Consider the following 18,508-nt stretch of genomic DNA (forward strand, 5'->3'; position numbering starts at 1 on the left):
GTATGTATGAAAGTGGCTAGATGTGTACCGAGTGTTTTCAGGCTTCACCTGAAACACTAGTACCAGTGAAACAAACCCTAATATTCCCTGTAAGTGTCACTTCGGTGCTGAGAATTATCCAACACCCAAATAATAGCTACTCAACAGTCGTTCTGTGGAGTGGTGGTACCTTGGCATTGATGGACAGTAGAGAGGGGCTGACAAATTGCACAGAGCAACACATGGGATACAGTCAGTAATTGTGTATGTGCAAAGTGGCCTATAGTGTAGGGTTACCTGGTAGAGAGAGACGAAGTAAAATGATTGTGTGTGTGTGTGTGTGTGTGCGTGTTATGAACACAATAATTCTAATTTCAATATTTGTGCAAAGCAGATCTAAATCTTGCACATTTGTAATTTGTTGCTTTATGACACGACCATGTAACATCAAGAGATTTAAATAGCTATTTAATTTAATTTAATTATTTAAAATCTCGTTGAGTAAAATCTAGGAATGTCTCGGGATTGCAGAAATACTAAACTGAACTAAGCGAGTCGTCTACCATGAGCCGCAGGCAAAGAATATTTTGGGTTGAAGGATATTTTTGTGCAGCAATACATACAGTTAGACATGCAGTATATGAATGGCTGTAGCAGTGGGACCCTCAATAAGCCAGTGGCCAGAAATAAAGGAAGTGCCCAGAAATGTGTTTGGCACAGGATCTGGATTTACACAACAGCAGAGGCTGTAACGTCTGATCTACAGGTACACTGAGGGCATCTGCTGGTGGCTGGTCCTGAACTTCACATTTGCTCTTGTGAGACAGGAGTTTACTAATGTTAATATATCCATACACTATAATTTTATTTTTGTTAATTTTTCCTGATTCAACAAAGTGCTGCACAGTCAATTTAAAAAAAATAAGACAAAAAAAAAACAATGAAAAAAAAATCATTTGTAATATTTTATTCAGAATTAAATTTTTAATTGAAATATAAACGTCTATACATGCGTTCATTAAATTAAAACGTTGAACAAAAACAGAAGGGAAAAAGTAGGAGATATTCAAGAAAGAATTTGACGCACCAGACAGACAAGAGTATAGACGGATCACTACCTAGGATTATTTCTTTTTGTTTCCATTTTCTTCAAATGATACAAAGACATATGTAATAACCCATGTTTTCTTAATAATAAAAAAAATGCTATAAAGGCTCAATGTGGTCAAGAAGTCTTCAGCTTGTCTGAATCATCTGTTCAAGTGAATGAGCTGTTTAAAGAATAACTTTCACTAGAAATGGCTCGTCAGTTGGCTCCAAGCATCTGGTCAAATATTTTGGACCTGGGTCTGCTGGTGTTTATTATACAGATGTTATGTTACATCTGGTCCATAAACTCCCAGAACCCCCAGGAAAACTTATACTATTGTTACATTTCTTCAGTGTCCTGCTATAGCCACACACCAATTTGTAGGAAAGAGAAAGACTACCAGTGTAAAGATATTTTTGTGATTAAGGTAACAAATAGTGAGCATTTCGGGAGACCAATCGGTACTTTGGGTTACAAACCAATTAATTAACATTTTCCTCTTCTTCAAAACAATTAAGACAAAAACCATGGTGAATTCCTGTCTATTACCCAGCTGCCTTTAACATAAAATACAAAACCAGTTTCAGCTGGGTCTCCTTTATTTCACTATATGGTGTAACCAAAGACGTACATCAGCGCGCAAATTACCAGCAGCACAGAAGGTTGCTCTCAACTTGTGTGTGGTCTGAACATGTGTGCCATCGATTAGCTTACAAACACATGTCTACACTAAGGGAACTTTGTCCCTTTTTTGGTAGTGTCTCTTTCAGCCATACTTCAATTCAAATCTCTCTTTATTTACTCTGATGCCGTAGACAACGCCTCCTGCACAGTCATGGTTAAATTCATTCAAGAGGACTTTTATTCTCTCTCTCTTCTTTTTGGCAGTGTGTCTCAGGTCCTGGAAACAAAGGGAAAAAATAAGTACACGTAATTAAAAATGAAAATATTAAAAAGAATGGCAAAATATCCAAATAGGTGGGACAAAGAGGTACTGAGTGGCTGACAAAAAAATGATAAGTAAAAACCTTACATTATATTTAGTTATTAAGAACAGTCACACAATCAACAGTAATTTACTCGTAAAAGAAAATCATGTACTTTTACAGTTTGTTGTACAAAAAGGTCAGAATTGCTGATGGCATCTACTGCCTCCTAGTGGCACAAATTATTTTCCGTTCCTTTAAAAAGGAAAAGGTCCGTCGTTGTGCTTAGCAGGTTTTATCATTGACCAAGAAGACAACGGATTTGAAAAAAAAAAAAAATAAACACTGCTAATTTAATTCATGCCCTAAAGTTTAATCTTATTCAGACACAGGAGCTGCATTTTTAAGTGATTACATTAACTACACACTGATTCGTCTGTTAAATGCTCTTACGGTAGTGTACCTGGAAAAGTAATCAAACAATTGGAACCATAATTTTTCTCACCAGTCAGCCCTTAACCAGTGTCTGAAACTTTTTCATTTACCTGTCTACTGGGCCACCTGCTGTGCTGCGTGTCTGATTATTAAGCAGTAACTTTCTGCCCTCTTCATAGTCGTCCTGGTCGACGCTGACCAGCAGCCGCACACCTTCTTGTCCAGCAGCTCTCTTCAGAGAGTCTGTGATGAAGACGCCCTTGAGTGCTTCCAGCAGCGCGCCGCTTAGGTAGTCAGCCCAGAACGCGTCCAGGTTCTGCAGCTCAGAGAACTTTATGTCGCAGACAATGGAGCCGAGGTCACGAGCCCGCAGCAGAAGGCTGGCACGGCTGAACAGCTCAAACTGGCGTTCCAGAGGCTGTTGCTTGTCTGAGGAGACCCTGGCACGCAGGGCAGATTCGTGCTCCGAGTACTCGGCTCGAACGCGCAGCCGGATGTCTGCCATGAGGACAGAAGGAAAGGAGAACGAAGGAAAAGAAGGGGGGGGGGGGGTGATGGAGAGGTGGAAAAGTAGGCCAGATTCCAACACATGAGTGGGTAACAGAGTAAGGAGAGTATTAAAAAAAAGATCAGAAAAGCCAGGCAAGCAGGATGGGTAGAGGATATTAATGAATGAGAATAAAATAAGAGTAGAAGGATAGGCAAGACAGGAGAGGGATAAAAAGGTAGAGAAATAAGCAAAAATAAATTGTCAATTACCAAACAGGCTCAGCATATCAACACACAATAACTTGGCTTTCTATGATGTCTCGTGTTCCTTCAAGTCTAACAAAGTGCAAGAGGATAGTCATTTCCTGGCTGTGTACTTAATGGCCTTAAAGTGAAACTTTTCTGCTCAGGAGCAGGGAGCTGCTTCTGAGCTCAACAGCCTGACAGTAAAGACTGAAACCTGAACTGAAATGATTAAAAAACATTCATCTGGACCACCTGAGGCTACAGCTGAATGTTTAAAAATACAAGGCATTCAGGAAAAAAAAATTATTTCAGTTCTAGGAGCAGACAGTCGAGAAACAGTTAACACTTTTCAGCTGAACAAATTCTGAGTGAACAATGGATCTCGCAGAAGACCGTTCACTGTAGCCACACTTTAGAGATCGACAGGCATATTTAATTGAGCAAGCAGAACTGAAAACGGTGGTTTTAAGGTAACATTCACTGATGGCACGCTTAACCCTCAATACCAAATGATTTGCAGCATTGGTTCTTACAGGTCCTCTGCGTTATGTTGAATTTCCGACTGTCCCGTTCTCACAACCATTTTGGATCACAATTCATTTTAGATTTAAGACTTTAAAAAGTCCACCAAGAGAGGGCTTACAGTAAATCTCAGGAAATTCAGTGTGATCAATGAACTAAAACACAGCTTCTCCGTCCTAAAAATTTCAATTATTTCAAGGTGGACTGTCCTTAAGTAGAACTGTTTTGAACTAAAAGGTTTCAGAGGCCAAGTAGTCAGAAGTAACACAGACTAGTAAAGGATGGTGCTACCTTGTGGTCATTTGACAACAGGAGGAGGAACTGATATCATGCAACAGCACAGGGCACAGAGATGGCAAGATACGATTGAAAGATACATACTGAACCAGCGCTTCGTTGTGATGTCATTTCCTTTCATGTCATTTCATGTCAGAAGAGGAGTGGACCCATCGATCTTCAGAGCACTGCTGCAACACAAATCCAACCCTTTCCGCTCAACCCTTTCCGCACTTGTTTTTTTTTTTTTTCCTTCACTTTTTTTTGGTCACTTAAAAGTGAAAGTGTCTTAGGAACTCCACAGACACACGGAGTGGAATCATGAGATTTTTTTTTTATATAAACAAATCCAGGAGAATGTTATGAGAAATTCCAAAAAAAAAAAAAAAAATACATCTTGAACTGAGCTATTCATAGTTAGGTTAAATGTTAGGGATTGAGATACTTGTCCAAAAGCAATTGCTTCAATATGATTCTAATACAATCCGTTTATTTATGAAGGAACAAGAAGAATAAAGACTTTAATAACTGGATAACTACAAGGAGGTTGAATGTGATTTGCAAGCATTAATTTAGAAAACACCCCCCCCCCCACGCATCACTTATTCGTTCATCAACGCTGTGTGCAACAAGCAAATGAAATAGACATCAAATAAGGCATTAGCAAATAACTAGTGATAAATCTAGTAAAAGGAAATGATGTCTTGTTGTTCTAAAAAAAAAACAAAAAAAAAAACATTAATCAATCTAATTGAGATTTCCCCCCGAAGGTCTTGTTCAAAATATTTCCCACATATTAAAATTCAATGGTGATTTTACACACAACAAACTAGAAACATGAATTCTTTAAAAGCTTGAAAAATAAATAAATAAATGAAAAATCTCCAAAAAGAGATCCAATTAAAGCATTGCACTTTCCATTTTGTTCCATTGTAAAGCACCTCTCATGCTGTCATGCAGCGAGGACACAGTGGGTTTTTGCATTGGTTTAATATAACAAAAAATAAAACCCTCCATTGAGCTTCCACCTCCACTTACACGCTTTGTTCAGGCAGGTAATTCAGTACAAAATACATGTACCAACAGTTCTCCTCTAATGATGGTGTGTGTGTGTGTGTGTGTGTGTGTGTGTGTGTGTGTGTGTGTGTGTGTGTGTACTGTTTACAGAGAATCAGACAGGAGGTCATTGGAGCACAATTACATTAATCCATGAAGGTAAAGTCAGGAGTCTAATTTTCAGATTTTTTTTTTTTGTTATTAACAATACAAATAAAAACAGGTCATTTCATTTTCCAGCAAAAACACAACCTTTGGCACAATTTTACGAAGGAGCTGCTCCATGCGAAGAGCTTCCACACTATATCCATCCCTCTTTTGTGACGAACAACAAACCAAGATGGAGGGAGAGAGAACGAGAGCAGGAGGCTGATGACCAACCACTCACTATTTTCTCATAATCTCATTCAATAATTTTGCTCTCCCCCTCTCTTAGTATACGAGGATGGCCAACTTGTTTTGTTCCTGACACTTGAGTCAGTCTGTTTTTCAACTGTGGACACAAAGGAGAGAGAAAGAGAGAAGCAAAGTTTGGGATGAACGTTTTTCCAATGTCTGTTCCTCTGTTGCGGTCAAAGCAGGCAATTTCATAAGCTTCAATTCTATATAGGCAGAAATAAACTGAATTTGTAGTCCCCCCCAATGATATTTACGTCTACATTTTTTTTTTAAATTTGATTTTCAACAAGAGCTCTGTTGGGTCATTTTCCTCAGAACTGCTCACAAAATGAAAAACTGGACATTTCTCTAGATTGAGCTTTCACTCAAGGCAGATTCAGGTTTGATATTGTTATTGACTTCCTCAGTTTTGATCACATCAAATGGCACATTCAGGAGAACCCTGATAGCTGCGAAAGATCTGTGAAAACGATATTGTTTTAGAACAATTTTCCCATTATATGAAGTTTCCTTTCCCATTTAGCAGGGATGAAAGTGAAAGAAGAATTTTTCTACTCTTGAGTCAGTTCTGTGGCCAACAACTTTCTCCAGAATTCTGTACTAGTTGTTTTCCCCCAAAGTCTACTAAAAGTACACACACAAAAAAAAAAAACAGGGCTTTTTGGGAATCATGGTTTGAAGAAGGATTGTTTATAATGGTAACATTCAGCACTTTCACCCCTCCTCTTTAACCGAGTGAGGAAGGTAAACTTTTTACCTTAGACATGGACCAGGCCTCATGAAGGAGCACACGAGTCAGAACGCACACACTTGGCTTGAGTGTGTATGAGTGCACAGAGAGGACAGCACACGCCCTTTATTGTGACGTGCACTCTCTCTTTCTCTATCCATTCTCCTGCTTTTCCTACCCATTCCTGAGTCAACCTGCTGGAATCAAATGTGGGGTCAATAGAGCAAAGAGCACTTTCAGCAAGTTCAGGAGCAAAACGTCAAAGGTCACAGGGCATTCATGGTAAAGCAGGACTGTATCTTAAATATTAAGCTTCTTACCAGCCAACACGCTGTAGCCATCATGGAAAGTACACAAAAACAGTAAGAGAATCTTTCTTCTGTTCCCAATTACAGACTTTTTTTTTTTTTTTTTTTTTTTACGTGATAAGACAAAAAGACTGGGTTAAATAGTGAATAAAAAAAAGTTTTCCTTTCATCTCAAGATATTTTGCCAAATGTTTGGTTTATCATTTTGGAAAACTAGACCTTTTTTTTTTTTTTTAAATGTTTTTAGTGAGAACAAAGCAATTAAATAAAACTAGTGAATTGAAAATGCCACTGTGTAAAGCTAAGAATAAACAAAAAGGGTTATCGTTCCAAACAAAACCAAACAAAAGCAAAAGCAAGAGCCACATGTTCACTGAAAAAAGGGTTTGTGACAGACAACATTAACGCTCCTAGAACAGTGACACAGTATTTTCATCATATACACGGAGCTGAAACACTATGCATGCATTCTTTTGGGTTTGCGATGTTTAGAAGCTAGAGCAGTAAGGAGGGAAAAATGAATGAGTGCAATATTATAATCTCATTCGCACACACGTACCCACAGCGAATCAGAAAGCTTTGCCAAGTTTGGATATAGAGGAGTAGAAAATTATACTGTAGAAAGCTTTAAAGAGTTTGCTTTCATTCAGAGCAAGTGCATTTCAGCTAACGTCCCAGCATTAGGTTATGTCGAGAGAGCTGGTGTGAGCATGACAGAGAGAAAAGATAATGTGATCATGCAGAATGAGAGTTACTGCCGATGTGAAGCAAGGCTTAAAAAAAAACGAACAAAAAAAAAAAAACGCTGCAAGTGACATCGAATTGTTCATATGGAAAAAAGACGGAGATCATTTAGATATAAATGCAATGATTATTTAAAGGTCCACTAAGTAATATATTCACACAATTAAGAGACCACTGATTCCTGCTTCACCTACAACAAACTACACCTCACAGCTTTTTTTTTACCCTAGTCTGACAGTTGTAAGTGCTATTTATACACAGGGCCAAGTTTTGTCCAGAACAGAGGTATGTCCCAGCTATAAACAACGTTCACCCAAACCCTATGGCTGGGTTTTGCTTTTCTTTACATTGACGCATATTGACCAGAATTACCATCTGTTCTGAGTAACAGATTTTTTTTTTAGCCTAATACAAATAACAATACAAATATCTGAGGCCAATATTAAATATATACATTTGATGTTAGGAAATTTGATTTGAAAGATAACAAGCGATTATTTGTTTATGCAGGACAATGAAGGAGTTATTTTGGAATCTGGAGGACTTTTTAGTGGGGTTGTGCAGTTATTGTGCAGTTGCTTAAGATTAAGGAAAATATTCTAGAATGAATTAAGGAAGAAATGGTCACGTTAGTCTAAACGGTATTTTAAGCCCCTGATATTTGGGGTTTGGAGGAAATGACATTAAACTGAATAAAATGTTTCTAAATACTGTAAATGTAAATACTGGCAGTTGAACACTGTATATGCGTCACATTCACTAGGTCTGCAAAACTGACCACTACATTTCATTTCCTATGAGCACAATTGTGCCTAAATCTGATCTCACCCTTGACCCCATGATTCTTGATTTTCTTGCTTGTTGAGTTCACAAGCTACTTAATTTTCGCCTACATCATAGAACACTCGGGAATAATAGTTGCAAATAAGACGACCAATTTATTACTTTTCTAAGCACCAAGTAGTAACATTTGATTAGCAAACCTGCACGAGGCCCAAACCCTTCCTGGACATATTAACACTCGATAGGTTTAAACATAACTGCTCTGTTTATTGTGTACATATATATAAATCGTACGTATATTATAAAGTATTTATAATCCCCTGAACTGGTCGATATATAATGGTCTGAGTGACACAATGATGAAGCACTACATGTTTCGCTACTCAGAGACATAAGTAAATATTTATCAATAATTTTACAAATAGTACATTACAAGTGTCCAGCTGAAATTATTTAATAAATGAGATGGTCATAATTCTAATTTATTTTCTTTCCATATTTTCATTTTAGTGAACAGTTTACAGATTTTTTGTTTAACATTTCAGTAGATTATATCAGTCTGATCAGCTATACTGATATTCTAGATCCTATAGGTTTTATCAGTTATGTATGATTAGCTGTAGGTTTATTTTTGTTTTCCCATAGCCATAACATTAACTACATAACACATCGCATATTAGCATGTGCAATATGTGAAGTTCACGACACCCCTCACATTTTTTATTTACAATGCTAATGTAAGAAATACTGATTTTTTTTTTCCCCCAACTTAGTGGACCTTTATTACAGCACAGACCATATTTCCTTTTATTTCCCAGTGACTAATGCAGTAGTTTGTTTACCTGGTGTGGCAGAGCAGCATTAAACTTAGCAGCAATTGTGAGGCACTTTTTCTTGCCTACTCCTTTACCCATTTATCACCCTTTCACGCTGTTTGAACAGAAAATATGAATCACCATCCATTCTGAAACATTCACTTATATTTGAGCAAACACTGATTATTGGTAAACAGCCTTTAGGGCGATGTGGTGTGTTTTTAATGATGCATCTCGAGGCTTTAGAGCAGGGGTGTTAGAAGGTCAGAAAAGATACAGATACAGTGGAGTCCAAATGTCTGAGAGCGCGGTAGAGAAACATACTTCTATTTTGCATTCTTTTCTATTTTAAGACAACAATTTCAATTAGAAATCTTATTACTGACAACAACTTGTGTTTACATGAATTTCAGAGTTTTTTAGTATTCGGTTCGTCTCCCTTTTGATTTAATGTCAGCATTTACTTTAGCTGGCATCGTCTCCACAAGTTTGTACAAAACCTTATGATTCATTTTAGATCCATCGGCTTGTCGTCTGAAAGCATGCTTCAGATTAACAGATAAGGCACGAGGAACATCCGATCCTTTTTACAAAGCAGTTCAATATCATGCTCGATATCGTGTTTTATCGCACATAAATTGGGACCTATAAACACTGCAGAATTTGAATATTTCTCATCACAACGGTCGCAGACTACTAGACTCCACTGTATATTCCCTACAAAACAGTGCAATTTATTACACGATTAAAGCGTTTTCGAGCACTTTGTGGTTACATTTTGTAGTGTAACTGCAATGGACTTTGAGATTATACACCTAGCTTGATGATGAAGACATACACAAGTCAATGGTCTTTAATAATATTTCTACTTTTATAAATAGCTAAAAGAGCTGTCCACAAAACTTTCTTTGAAAAGCAATGGAGTTTCATGATGCTGCACCTGACTTTTACAACAGGTCTTTAAGTGTCAAACAGTATATCGGTTTTAATTTGGTACTTGAGCATAGGACTATCAGTAACCTGTCGAAATATATATACTGTTACTTGTGACAGTAGGAGGAGTTTGTCTAGAGGTTCTCAGGTACTGACTACTAATAAACTACTTGAATTCGTCTTAAGAAAATCAATATGATCGTAATGCAAGTGGTATCTCTCACTCACTCGATGTTAAAATATGGGTGACACTGGAAGGCGGCGATTTTACTTAAATATTAAGAGATGTGGGTGAACATCAATATGAACATTTTAATGAGGAATTAAATCAAAGGGAATCAGAAACATTACGCTGTTGTATAGAAATAGCATGCTAGCTTTTATATCCACCACACAAAAGACTTTTGAAAAGAGAAATTCACTACTGAAGAACTTTGTGAGAACAGATTCTAATTCTATGAATCTTAATTATTCTGAGATTATAACCTTGTCCCAACTGATGGATTAGACCAGGAGAGTCCAATCTTTTTGGCAAAGGGTCGGTGTGGATGCAGGTTTTCATACCAATCGAGAGAAGCCACACCTGATTCCACCTGTTTAAACGATAAAGGCTTTTAGTAGACTCTGGTTGTGGCTTCTGCTTGACTGGAATAAAACCTGCAGACACACACACAGGTTCTTTCCAGAAAAGGACGGACACACCTGTTTTAGACCATTTTTTAGCACATACTGTATCTCAGTTGATACGTAGACAAGAAGTCTAACTTATCAGTGTAGTTAGCCTGCGTGTAAACACAATATCCTCATAAGGACAAAGTCTCCTGGTTAATTTGCCAAGCCTAGCTGCAAGCATACAATGGTACTGTTGTCATTGTTTAGCATAAAATTCTTTCTACACCAGAAGATGAGAGATGCAGCGAGCGTGTATATGTATAGCTTAAGCCATATTCCTTCTAGCGTCACATTTTTTTTCTTTATTAATAATTTACTACACATTTGCAGCAGCAATATACACCCAGAGTCTCGTTTTTTAACCATTTTAATAAATAATTTCCCAAATTTTTTGGTTTGTTAAAGATTACATGACTTACACAGGGGGTTGTTATTAATAAATAGACAGCCACTTCAATGTGCTAATCTAAACACTGGCCAAGTCAGCAGTCTCGGTGTGTCTGTCTGTTTTAGACACTGAATCATCAGAACGGCACAAAATGGCCGCCCCCATCTCCGACAGCTTGGTGCACCTCTTAAAGATGTAGGATGTCAGGAGACAGAGTTGGCTTGTTAAGTGTATTGTGTGCAAAACACTGTACTTTCTCTGCAATTAGATAAAAAATTCATTCAAACAAATAAAAAAACAAAAAAAACAAAAACAAAATCAGAGCGGTGAATGATCAGAGTTTGTTAAATTGTTTTTTTTTTACAGCCTCAGGAGGCAAATCCTTAAAAATGCAGATCATTTACTATGTAATCCCTTTAAAATACATTTAGGGTAAAGAGTTTGTGTCTTATTGTGTGAGGGCAGTTTTATCAGTTTAAGGTAGGGAATAAATATAAAAACACCATGGAAAGGAAAATAAGCTAAACGAACAGTAACAAACATGCAAAAAAAATAAAATAAAAAATAGTAATGTTTGATCAGACTAATGCATTTTATGCATGAGTGATTGACATAAGCACATAAGCAATATTATTTTTTATATCATTTTTTTTTATTATATAAAAAAATACATATATTAAGACCTGCCATAGAAGTAAGGGAGCATTCTATTTTTGCTAGTTGTTTGAGATCGGAAGCCGACGACAGTTTGTGCTAAAAAAGATTGCAGATCACAAGGAAGATTGAAAGGGGGATCGTAATTGTTGTTTAGTTTTTGTTTTTTGTTGTTGTTTTATTTTTACACATACAGAAGTGAGAAATGAGGGAATGATAAAAGGCTGTTTAAATCTGAACTGTGAAGAGTGACAAAGAGATTAGTAAGGGCACAAACAAAAAGGTTTATAGGAATGTTGCAGAGAAGAAACAGCAAAAAGGAGAGAGAGAGAGAGAGAGAGAGAGAGAGAGAGAGAGAGAGAGAGAGAGAGAAAGGAAAAGTGATCTTACCGCATGTCACTTTGTTAGATGCTGGCTGAGGTAAAATTTCTGACGTATCCCTGCTCTTTCTTGTTCGACCTCGCCCTCTTCCCCTTCTCCTTCGTGCTGGTGCAGATGTGGTGACAGTTGAGCCAACACCTAATCACCAGATACACACATAACTCATAACCATTTCACATGTACCTCAAAGGTGTGGACATATCACAAGTCCAGACAACCAGGACTAGCAGACCCTTGGAGAATTTCACCGTCCTGAAGTGACAAGTTTGTGAATTTGTGATCAAAATAAAAACCATCTCAACTCACCTGCCCTCCACGGAGAAGCTTGTGTGCTTGCCAGGTCTGAGTGTGAACTTGTGTGTGCATGTTCTCTGCTTTCCACATAGCTTACAGGTTGTCTCTCTGGTGACACTGGCAGGAGAAATGCAAAAACATAAGAATAAAGTTTTCTTTGCAAAACAACAGGTGACCCATATTATATTATCCCTTGAAATTGCAGTAAAGACTCCACCCAAAAACACATCAAATATCTTTATACTGAATTATTTGTCATGTGCTTAGTGATACTTGTGATTCCTGTCACAAGCTTGACACTGTATGTTGTTCTGACATCTCATGAAGACACTTAATCAACTTCAACAGTGTTTTACAGAAGTTAAACATTTATCAGTGGACTCTAACGTATAATGGGATAATGGTCGGGATTTGAAGTTAGTGAGTTAAAACAAAAGATTGATAACTTCTCACTTGCTTCTGCCATATAACAGTGACAGTTAATGTTGGATGCAGTGCAGGTATAAGAAATACAAGATGACAGCGGTATTACTATTAGCTTTTGGATTCTCTGTACTTGAGCAGACTAAAGTTTTAAAGTCCTGCTCCACCGGTTGCTTCAAGTAGTGTCAAAGAGCACTGTGAGTAATGTAGGAAACCATTTATCAAGGGGGGGAAGAAAATAAAGCAACTGAAAATATTTTCCCAGTAAATGAATCCTTGAAATAAATCTTATGTATTAGTGAAGAATTAGTGAACAATTAACACCATGGAACACACAACACCTAATATTTGTACTATGTATACCTCAATTGCACATTTCATACTTGCACTCTGTACACACATACATACATATTGTCTACATGTTTACTGTTTACTTCAACTGCACATTTCACAATTGCACATGTGTGATTCTGATTCTGAAGATAACATATTGATATGCAAAATTTTTAGGGTGGTTTATTCCTTTTATATTTGTCCTACTCCTGTATGAGGGGAGAGAGCACAGCTGCTTTAAATTTACAGTTGGTCCATTGCTTACCTGTTCTTCTTTTCTTGCTGGAGACAAATGGTAGGAGATCGTGCCGTGTAAGAATTCGAAGTAACTGCAAAAGAGGTTCCAGATTTGCTTCACTCAAGAAGCCACGTCTCTCAAGTTCCAGCAACAGCGCAACGCCGCTCTTCGGCTTACAACGGGGAGCAAACGGACTTGGCTCTCCCTTAGGGCGTATCCTGCGCCAAGCCTCCAAAAGGCGTGGGCAAGGAGAATTTACAGGTGAATCAGAGTCTGGCAAAACAGCTTCAGTCCAGCTTTCTGGATCAAGAGGATGCTGGGCAGGATAGGCTTCGTCTAAAAGGAATGACAAGACTTCAACGTCGGTCTCTGTCAGCTGGGAACCCACAATTTCAAAGACTTCATGAAGTGACAGCATGTCATAGTAGCTCAAACAGTCAGTCTCCTCCCAGTACAAAGTGTACCTCGAACACGCTGCCATGGTTATCTGCTGCCAAAGTCTTCCACCAAACGCCTCTGCAACAGTAAAGTGTCACACATGTGGATGCTGTTTATTAAAAAATAAGCTTCCAAAACAGTATTAATGTACAAATATAGTCCTAGACATTAGGATATATGTTTGTTTGTTTTTTTTGGGAGGGGTTGCAGTCCCTTGCGTACTGACAACGCGAAATGTTACATCATGACATCACGTCTAAGCGATACAAAATGTTTTTAAGTGTAAAAAAGGATTAATTATCCTCTTACGCAGTTCTATGGGACCGCTGAAAGAAATCAAAAGTTGTGTTGCAGAATTGTAGCAGAAAACGTTAGAGGGTTGTTAGCTAATATCCGCAGTCGCTAGCAAAACACTGACTTTTACTAGCTAACACTACCGTCCTTCTGCCTGAGAGATGTAACAACAAACCACAGTGACACTCTGGGTCTTATACTGGAATGTTTACACTTTGCTTGGTTAGCATGACAGCTAGTTAAAGTTCTCATAGAAACAAAGGCCACTCGGTATGCTAGGCTAGTTTATCTCACAGGGAAATATATCCGTTGCTATGCTAGTTTATCTGACTAGCTGAAAAACAGCTGATATTCCAGTGACGTCAAGCTGCTGAAAGGTGGTTTAAATTTTCTTTTCTTTTATCTTTTTTACTTTTACATCCCCAACCACTTCAATCTACGAATTGTATTCGACATACTTATCCATAGCTCACACTTACTTGGGACAAAGTAAGAGGATGACCACAGTCAAATTTCTCGAACCATCTCTTTACAGCAGTGGGTGGTGGCCGTGCTAAAGAATAACACAAGCTGACCAATCACGTGGAGGGAATAACAAACACACCAACCAATCACGTGGGCGTACGCTCCGAGCGTGACGGCCAGCATAAGCCGCCATGTTGGAAAGGGAAAGTAATCCAGGATGTGTACTTTCTAATCTTTTTTTTTGCTCGTTTAAATAAAACAAAACAGATTTATATGAAAGTAACAGTTATCAGATGGTTTCTTTAGGACCAGATAACACGTGCAAAAATCCAGAGTGTGCCTTAATGTAATGCCACAAGAGGGCGAATGCGGGTAAAGTAAACAAACCTTACTGTAAAAGGAACAGGAACTAAAGCAGTTCCACATCAGCACTTCCGCCTCACAACGACACAACGAAAACATCCCTGATACACGCAGTAAGAAGCTTTTTTTGTTACAAATATAATTGTTGTTCTATATGATTGTCGTTTTATTTGCTGTTTATTCATCAATCTATTTGTTTTTGTGTGATCTAACTCTGTAGTTATACAGCAGCTTTCTTTGTTGTTGTTACACACTGTACAAATCATACTTTATTGGGTGAACTTTAAAGTTTCCTTCCATCCCATAAAAACAGAAACAAATGGTAAAGTTGTCTGATCTAGATTTTGTGTATTGTTAACCAGCTTATTTTGACTTTAGTAACACAAACTGATTATAACACAGTTCCTTAATAACTATATAATCACTATATTATTATTATTATTATTATTATTATTATTATTATTATTATTATTATGTCCTTTATTTATTACCCTTTTATTTATAACTATTTGGCCTCCAGCTCTAAACTGTACCAACAATGGAATAAAAGTCCCACATCCTTTCAGAAGTGTGCAGCATGAAGAAGAAATCTTTTATACACATCAGCAGTGTCGTTAAATATGCTGAATTCAACATCACTATGCACAGCATACGTCAATCACTGTACACGTGTGTGTGTGTGTGTGTGTGTGTGTGTGTGTGTGTGTGTGTGTGTGTGTGTGGTACTTTTAAGCAGGTGTGTAGAGATGGAGGCAAAGGCAAGTGACCCTTTCAGCAGTGAGGCTGAGGAGCTTCCTGCAGCACGGCTGATCAGCAGGTGAGTAGTTATAGTTGTTGCTTGAGGATTAAAACCTGATCAAACACACTGTTCTAGAAAACCTGCCAACTTCCCAGTGTTGATTATTTTCTAATAACAATATGTCCTGAGATCAGAATTATTGGCCAAGTGTGTTGACACACACAAGGAATTTGGTTCCAGCTGTTTGTCTGTTGTCATGTACAGATATTTAGAGAGATTTGCCAACGATTACAAATGATAATATTTTAAAAAAAAAAAACAAAGCTTTTCATTCAATTCAAATTTATTTGTATAGCGCTTGTATTACAATTGACGTTGCCTCAAAGCAGCTTTACAGAACATAAACATAGAACCAAAGGTTATTATAAAGAATACTATAAAGATTAATATAATACAAAAAAATACAAAAAATTTTTATCCAAGTCCTCTGTCCACATATCCTCTGTTTACTACAAGTCCCAGTGTTAGTTTTTACTAATGACATTAATTTATTAGAACAAATAAACATTAATGTAAACCTTACAGCTGGCAATTCTTAACATAATTAATGATACTTTCTGTTACTGCACAAAACATTAGTCATGTTATTATAATGTATATTTTCATCTGGTTTATGGATCCTGTTATATTTACTATGGGCAGAAATTATCTTCTATCCCTCCATACTTGTGTTTTTAGACTCTTTCCTAAAGGGCTTTCTGGGAATGGTGCGAAGGAGTGGCTGGACCGTAGACGGAAATCTATCAGGCCCTGGGCCGGCTTTGTGGACCAGCGCAAGTTTTCCAAACCAAAGAATTTCGGTGAACTCTGCCAGCGTGTTGTGCGCAACATGGACACCTACCACAGCAACTACACTTTCATTTTCCTGGCACTCATCCTCTACTGCATGTAAGAAATCTCTTTGCAGATAAAAAGGTGCACTTCCCATCAGTAGTTAAAACTGATCAAACCTGGATTTTTGGGCGTTTTCTCTGGAATTTCCTACAGCTATCTTAATGACAAGGAATGGTATTTTAATGGTACTTATTGAAATGGCATTTAAACGTAATGATAGTCAGAGCTTAGAATCTTACAGAACTCTAATATTTCAGTATATAATAATAATACATTTTAGATTTTTTCCCTGACAATCAAGCCAGAGGTGATGATGGTGAGGAAAAACTTTCTGAGACTTTGAGAGGAAACAGATTCAAAAGGGAACTTCATCTCGTTTACACCATATAGTTAATTCCGGTAATTCACTTCTATAAGAGTGAACATTATGATCAAATAGGAGATTCACGTTCTAGATATAAGATGAAATCTAGATTGTTGAAGTTATCTTCTGCTCACTGGTTGAGACTTGAGTTCAAATCCATTCATGGTGAATTGCAGTTCAAAGCCATTAACGTGGTTTCTACGTGGTTCCATCTGCAGTCCATGTGGAGTTGTCCTCAGACATTTTAAATGCTGGGTTATTTTATGTAAATGGATCTAAACACTCTTGATCTAAACAATGGATTTCTCTTGGTGTTTCACACTTAGTATCAGCTCCCCCATGCTGCTGATCGCTTTGGCTGTATTTGCTGGCGCCTTTTACATCATCCATCTGAAATCATTGGAGTCCAAGCTAGTTGTTTTTGGTAAGTGTATGTGAGTGAGTGATGGGGTGTGAGTGAGTGTGTGAAGGTGTGCGTGTGAGCGTTTCCTCCTTCAGTTTATTGACTTTGAATAGTAAATGCATTGACTTAGGTTCTGTAGTAAACGACGGCCTGCTATGAGGTGTGTGATTGTGTCTCTGTCTGCTCTCCTGTGTGTCAGGTCGGGAGTTGACTCACGGTCACCAGTTAGGACTGGCTGGAGCAGTGTCGTTACCTGTCTTCTGGCTTGCAGGAGCTGGCACAGCTGTGTTCTGGGTACTAGGTGAGTATCTTGTTTTATACCCTGCTGTGACATTTAGGTATTGAAATGATGCACTGTATTGATGATTTAAAGTTCAAGAAAAGTGTAATTCACATGTCTCATGATTTGTTGTTTTGTGTACTGTACCCACACAGGAGCTACGATGGCTGTGATTGGCTCTCACGCTGCCTTCCGTGAACTAGAGCAATCAGACATGGAGGAACTCCTGATGGAGCCTGTATAACTCATCGGCTCTTGAGCTCTGCACATATTATTTATCTGAACATCTTGCCTTTACATTGTTACTGCTTTCAGATACATTGTGGTGAATTAACTAAATATTTAATCAATTACTGTTCTATGGATAGACTGTTATTTGGGAATTGATGCGTTTTTTTTTGTTTTTTCTGTTTCGTTTGCGGATCCGATTTCAGAGAAAGCACGTAGATGAAACGCATTTTTAATGCCGACTGTTGATGGGTCGCTGACATTACGCACAGTAGAACACTTTCAGCTTCGTTGGTACACAGCGGATACTCAGCTCCGTTTGTAACATATTGAAGATCTGCATGTGTATCGTGCTTTAAAATCAAAAACAGAAGTCAAAGCTGCATAACAGGAAAAAAAAAACTTCAAATAACTTCTTCATTTAAATGGAAATTAAAAAAGGAGTGGTTTACATTTTTTGAGGGTTTCTGTAAAAAATAGAAATAAATTGTATGCAGGAAAAAGTCAAGTTTTTGTGTACAGAGGGGTAAAGCTATCCAGTGTGCCTGCGAACATTATCATTACGGTGTTGTTTCTTGATGTAATCAAATAGAGTATGTACGAAATGCAGTATCAAATAGCTTCACAAACGCATGTTGTCCGAGTGCTTTTATTGCAATTCTTTGCAGTCTTTCTATTGCCTTTTTGTATTAAATAATAATCTTTTTTTTTTTTCATTTCTTTTCTTTGCTTGTCTTTTATCGTCGTGTTGTATTTTGATCAAAACAAAAGTGCAATATAGTCCTCCGCCTGTAACGTATTGTGTGCAGGGTTTGACATCACTGCTTATAATTTGCCAGGATGTGTTGAAGGTGAATAAAAGCCTTTGTAATCTTCTAGGCTTTCTATCAATAAGCTAAGCTTGAGTTACAAGCCTTCTGAATCCT

The 18,508-nt window shown here is 37.6% G+C and overlaps 2 protein-coding genes and 1 long non-coding RNA gene across 5 annotated transcripts in view; 2 read left to right on the forward strand and 1 right to left on the reverse strand.

Annotated features, from left to right (window-relative positions):
• LOC125140880 overlaps nt 1-11,809 on the forward strand; it is an 18,340-nt gene extending 6,531 nt beyond the window's left edge. Inside the window, exon 2 of the long non-coding RNA XR_007140185.1 lies at nt 11,769-11,809. This is a non-coding gene — a long non-coding RNA (uncharacterized LOC125140880). The remainder of the gene's footprint in view (nt 1-11,768) is intronic.
• On the reverse strand, nt 932-14,472 carry dedd1 (death effector domain-containing 1). Of its 2 annotated transcripts, none has more exons than XM_027147880.2 (6): nt 14,326-14,472; nt 13,142-13,630; nt 12,133-12,237; nt 11,836-11,964; nt 2,541-2,928; nt 932-1,970 (listed from the first exon to the last, which is right to left on the reverse strand). In XM_027147880.2, exons 2-6 carry the CDS (start codon nt 13,593-13,595, stop codon nt 1,964-1,966), a joined length of 1,083 nt encoding a protein of 360 aa, XP_027003681.1. In that variant the 5' UTR covers nt 13,596-13,630; nt 14,326-14,472; the 3' UTR covers nt 932-1,963. The 2 variants fall into 2 exon arrangements, with proteins under 2 accessions (XP_027003681.1, XP_027003682.1); XM_027147881.2 differs by lacking the exon at nt 14,326-14,472 and adding an exon at nt 13,862-14,150.
• Nucleotides 14,473-14,532: 60 nt separating this feature from the next.
• On the forward strand, nt 14,533-18,458 carry rabac1 (Rab acceptor 1 (prenylated)). 2 transcript variants are annotated; one of them, XM_027147884.2, is made up of 6 exons: nt 14,533-14,787; nt 15,408-15,491; nt 16,152-16,361; nt 16,998-17,095; nt 17,274-17,375; nt 17,510-18,458. In XM_027147884.2, exons 2-6 carry the CDS (start codon nt 15,421-15,423, stop codon nt 17,596-17,598), a joined length of 570 nt encoding a protein of 189 aa, XP_027003685.1. In that variant the 5' UTR covers nt 14,533-14,787; nt 15,408-15,420; the 3' UTR covers nt 17,599-18,458. The 2 variants fall into 2 exon arrangements, with proteins under 2 accessions (XP_027003685.1, XP_027003684.1); XM_027147883.2 differs by having other exon boundaries at nt 14,536-14,787; nt 15,411-15,491.
• The last annotated feature ends 50 nt before the right edge of the window (nt 18,459-18,508 follow it).

The sequence above is a fragment of the Tachysurus fulvidraco genome, chromosome 3 (assembly GCF_022655615.1).
Source record: "Tachysurus fulvidraco isolate hzauxx_2018 chromosome 3, HZAU_PFXX_2.0, whole genome shotgun sequence".
Lineage (NCBI taxonomy): Eukaryota > Metazoa > Chordata > Actinopteri > Siluriformes > Bagridae > Tachysurus > Tachysurus fulvidraco.

Excerpts from the sequence above, each read along its gene's own strand:
- rabac1 (XM_027147884.2), top strand. The coding sequence starts at position 15,421 with ATGGAGGCAAAGGCAAGTGACCCTTTCAGCAGTGAGGCTGAGGAGCTT. Across the intron at positions 15,492-16,151 it reads GCAGCACGGCTGATCAGCAG|ACTCTTTCCTAAAGGGCTTT; the intron begins GTGAGTAGTTAT and ends TTGTGTTTTTAG. Across the intron at positions 16,362-16,997 it reads GCACTCATCCTCTACTGCAT|TATCAGCTCCCCCATGCTGC; the intron begins GTAAGAAATCTC and ends TTTCACACTTAG.
- dedd1 (XM_027147880.2), bottom strand. The coding sequence starts at position 13,595 with ATGGCAGCGTGTTCGAGGTACACTTTGTACTGGGAGGAGACTGACTGT. Across the intron at positions 12,238-13,141 it reads CAGCAAGAAAAGAAGAACAG|TGTCACCAGAGAGACAACCT; the intron begins GTAAGCAATGGA and ends TTCTCCTGCCAG. Across the intron at positions 11,965-12,132 it reads AGCTTCTCCGTGGAGGGCAG|GTGTTGGCTCAACTGTCACC; the intron begins GTGAGTTGAGAT and ends TCTGGTGATTAG.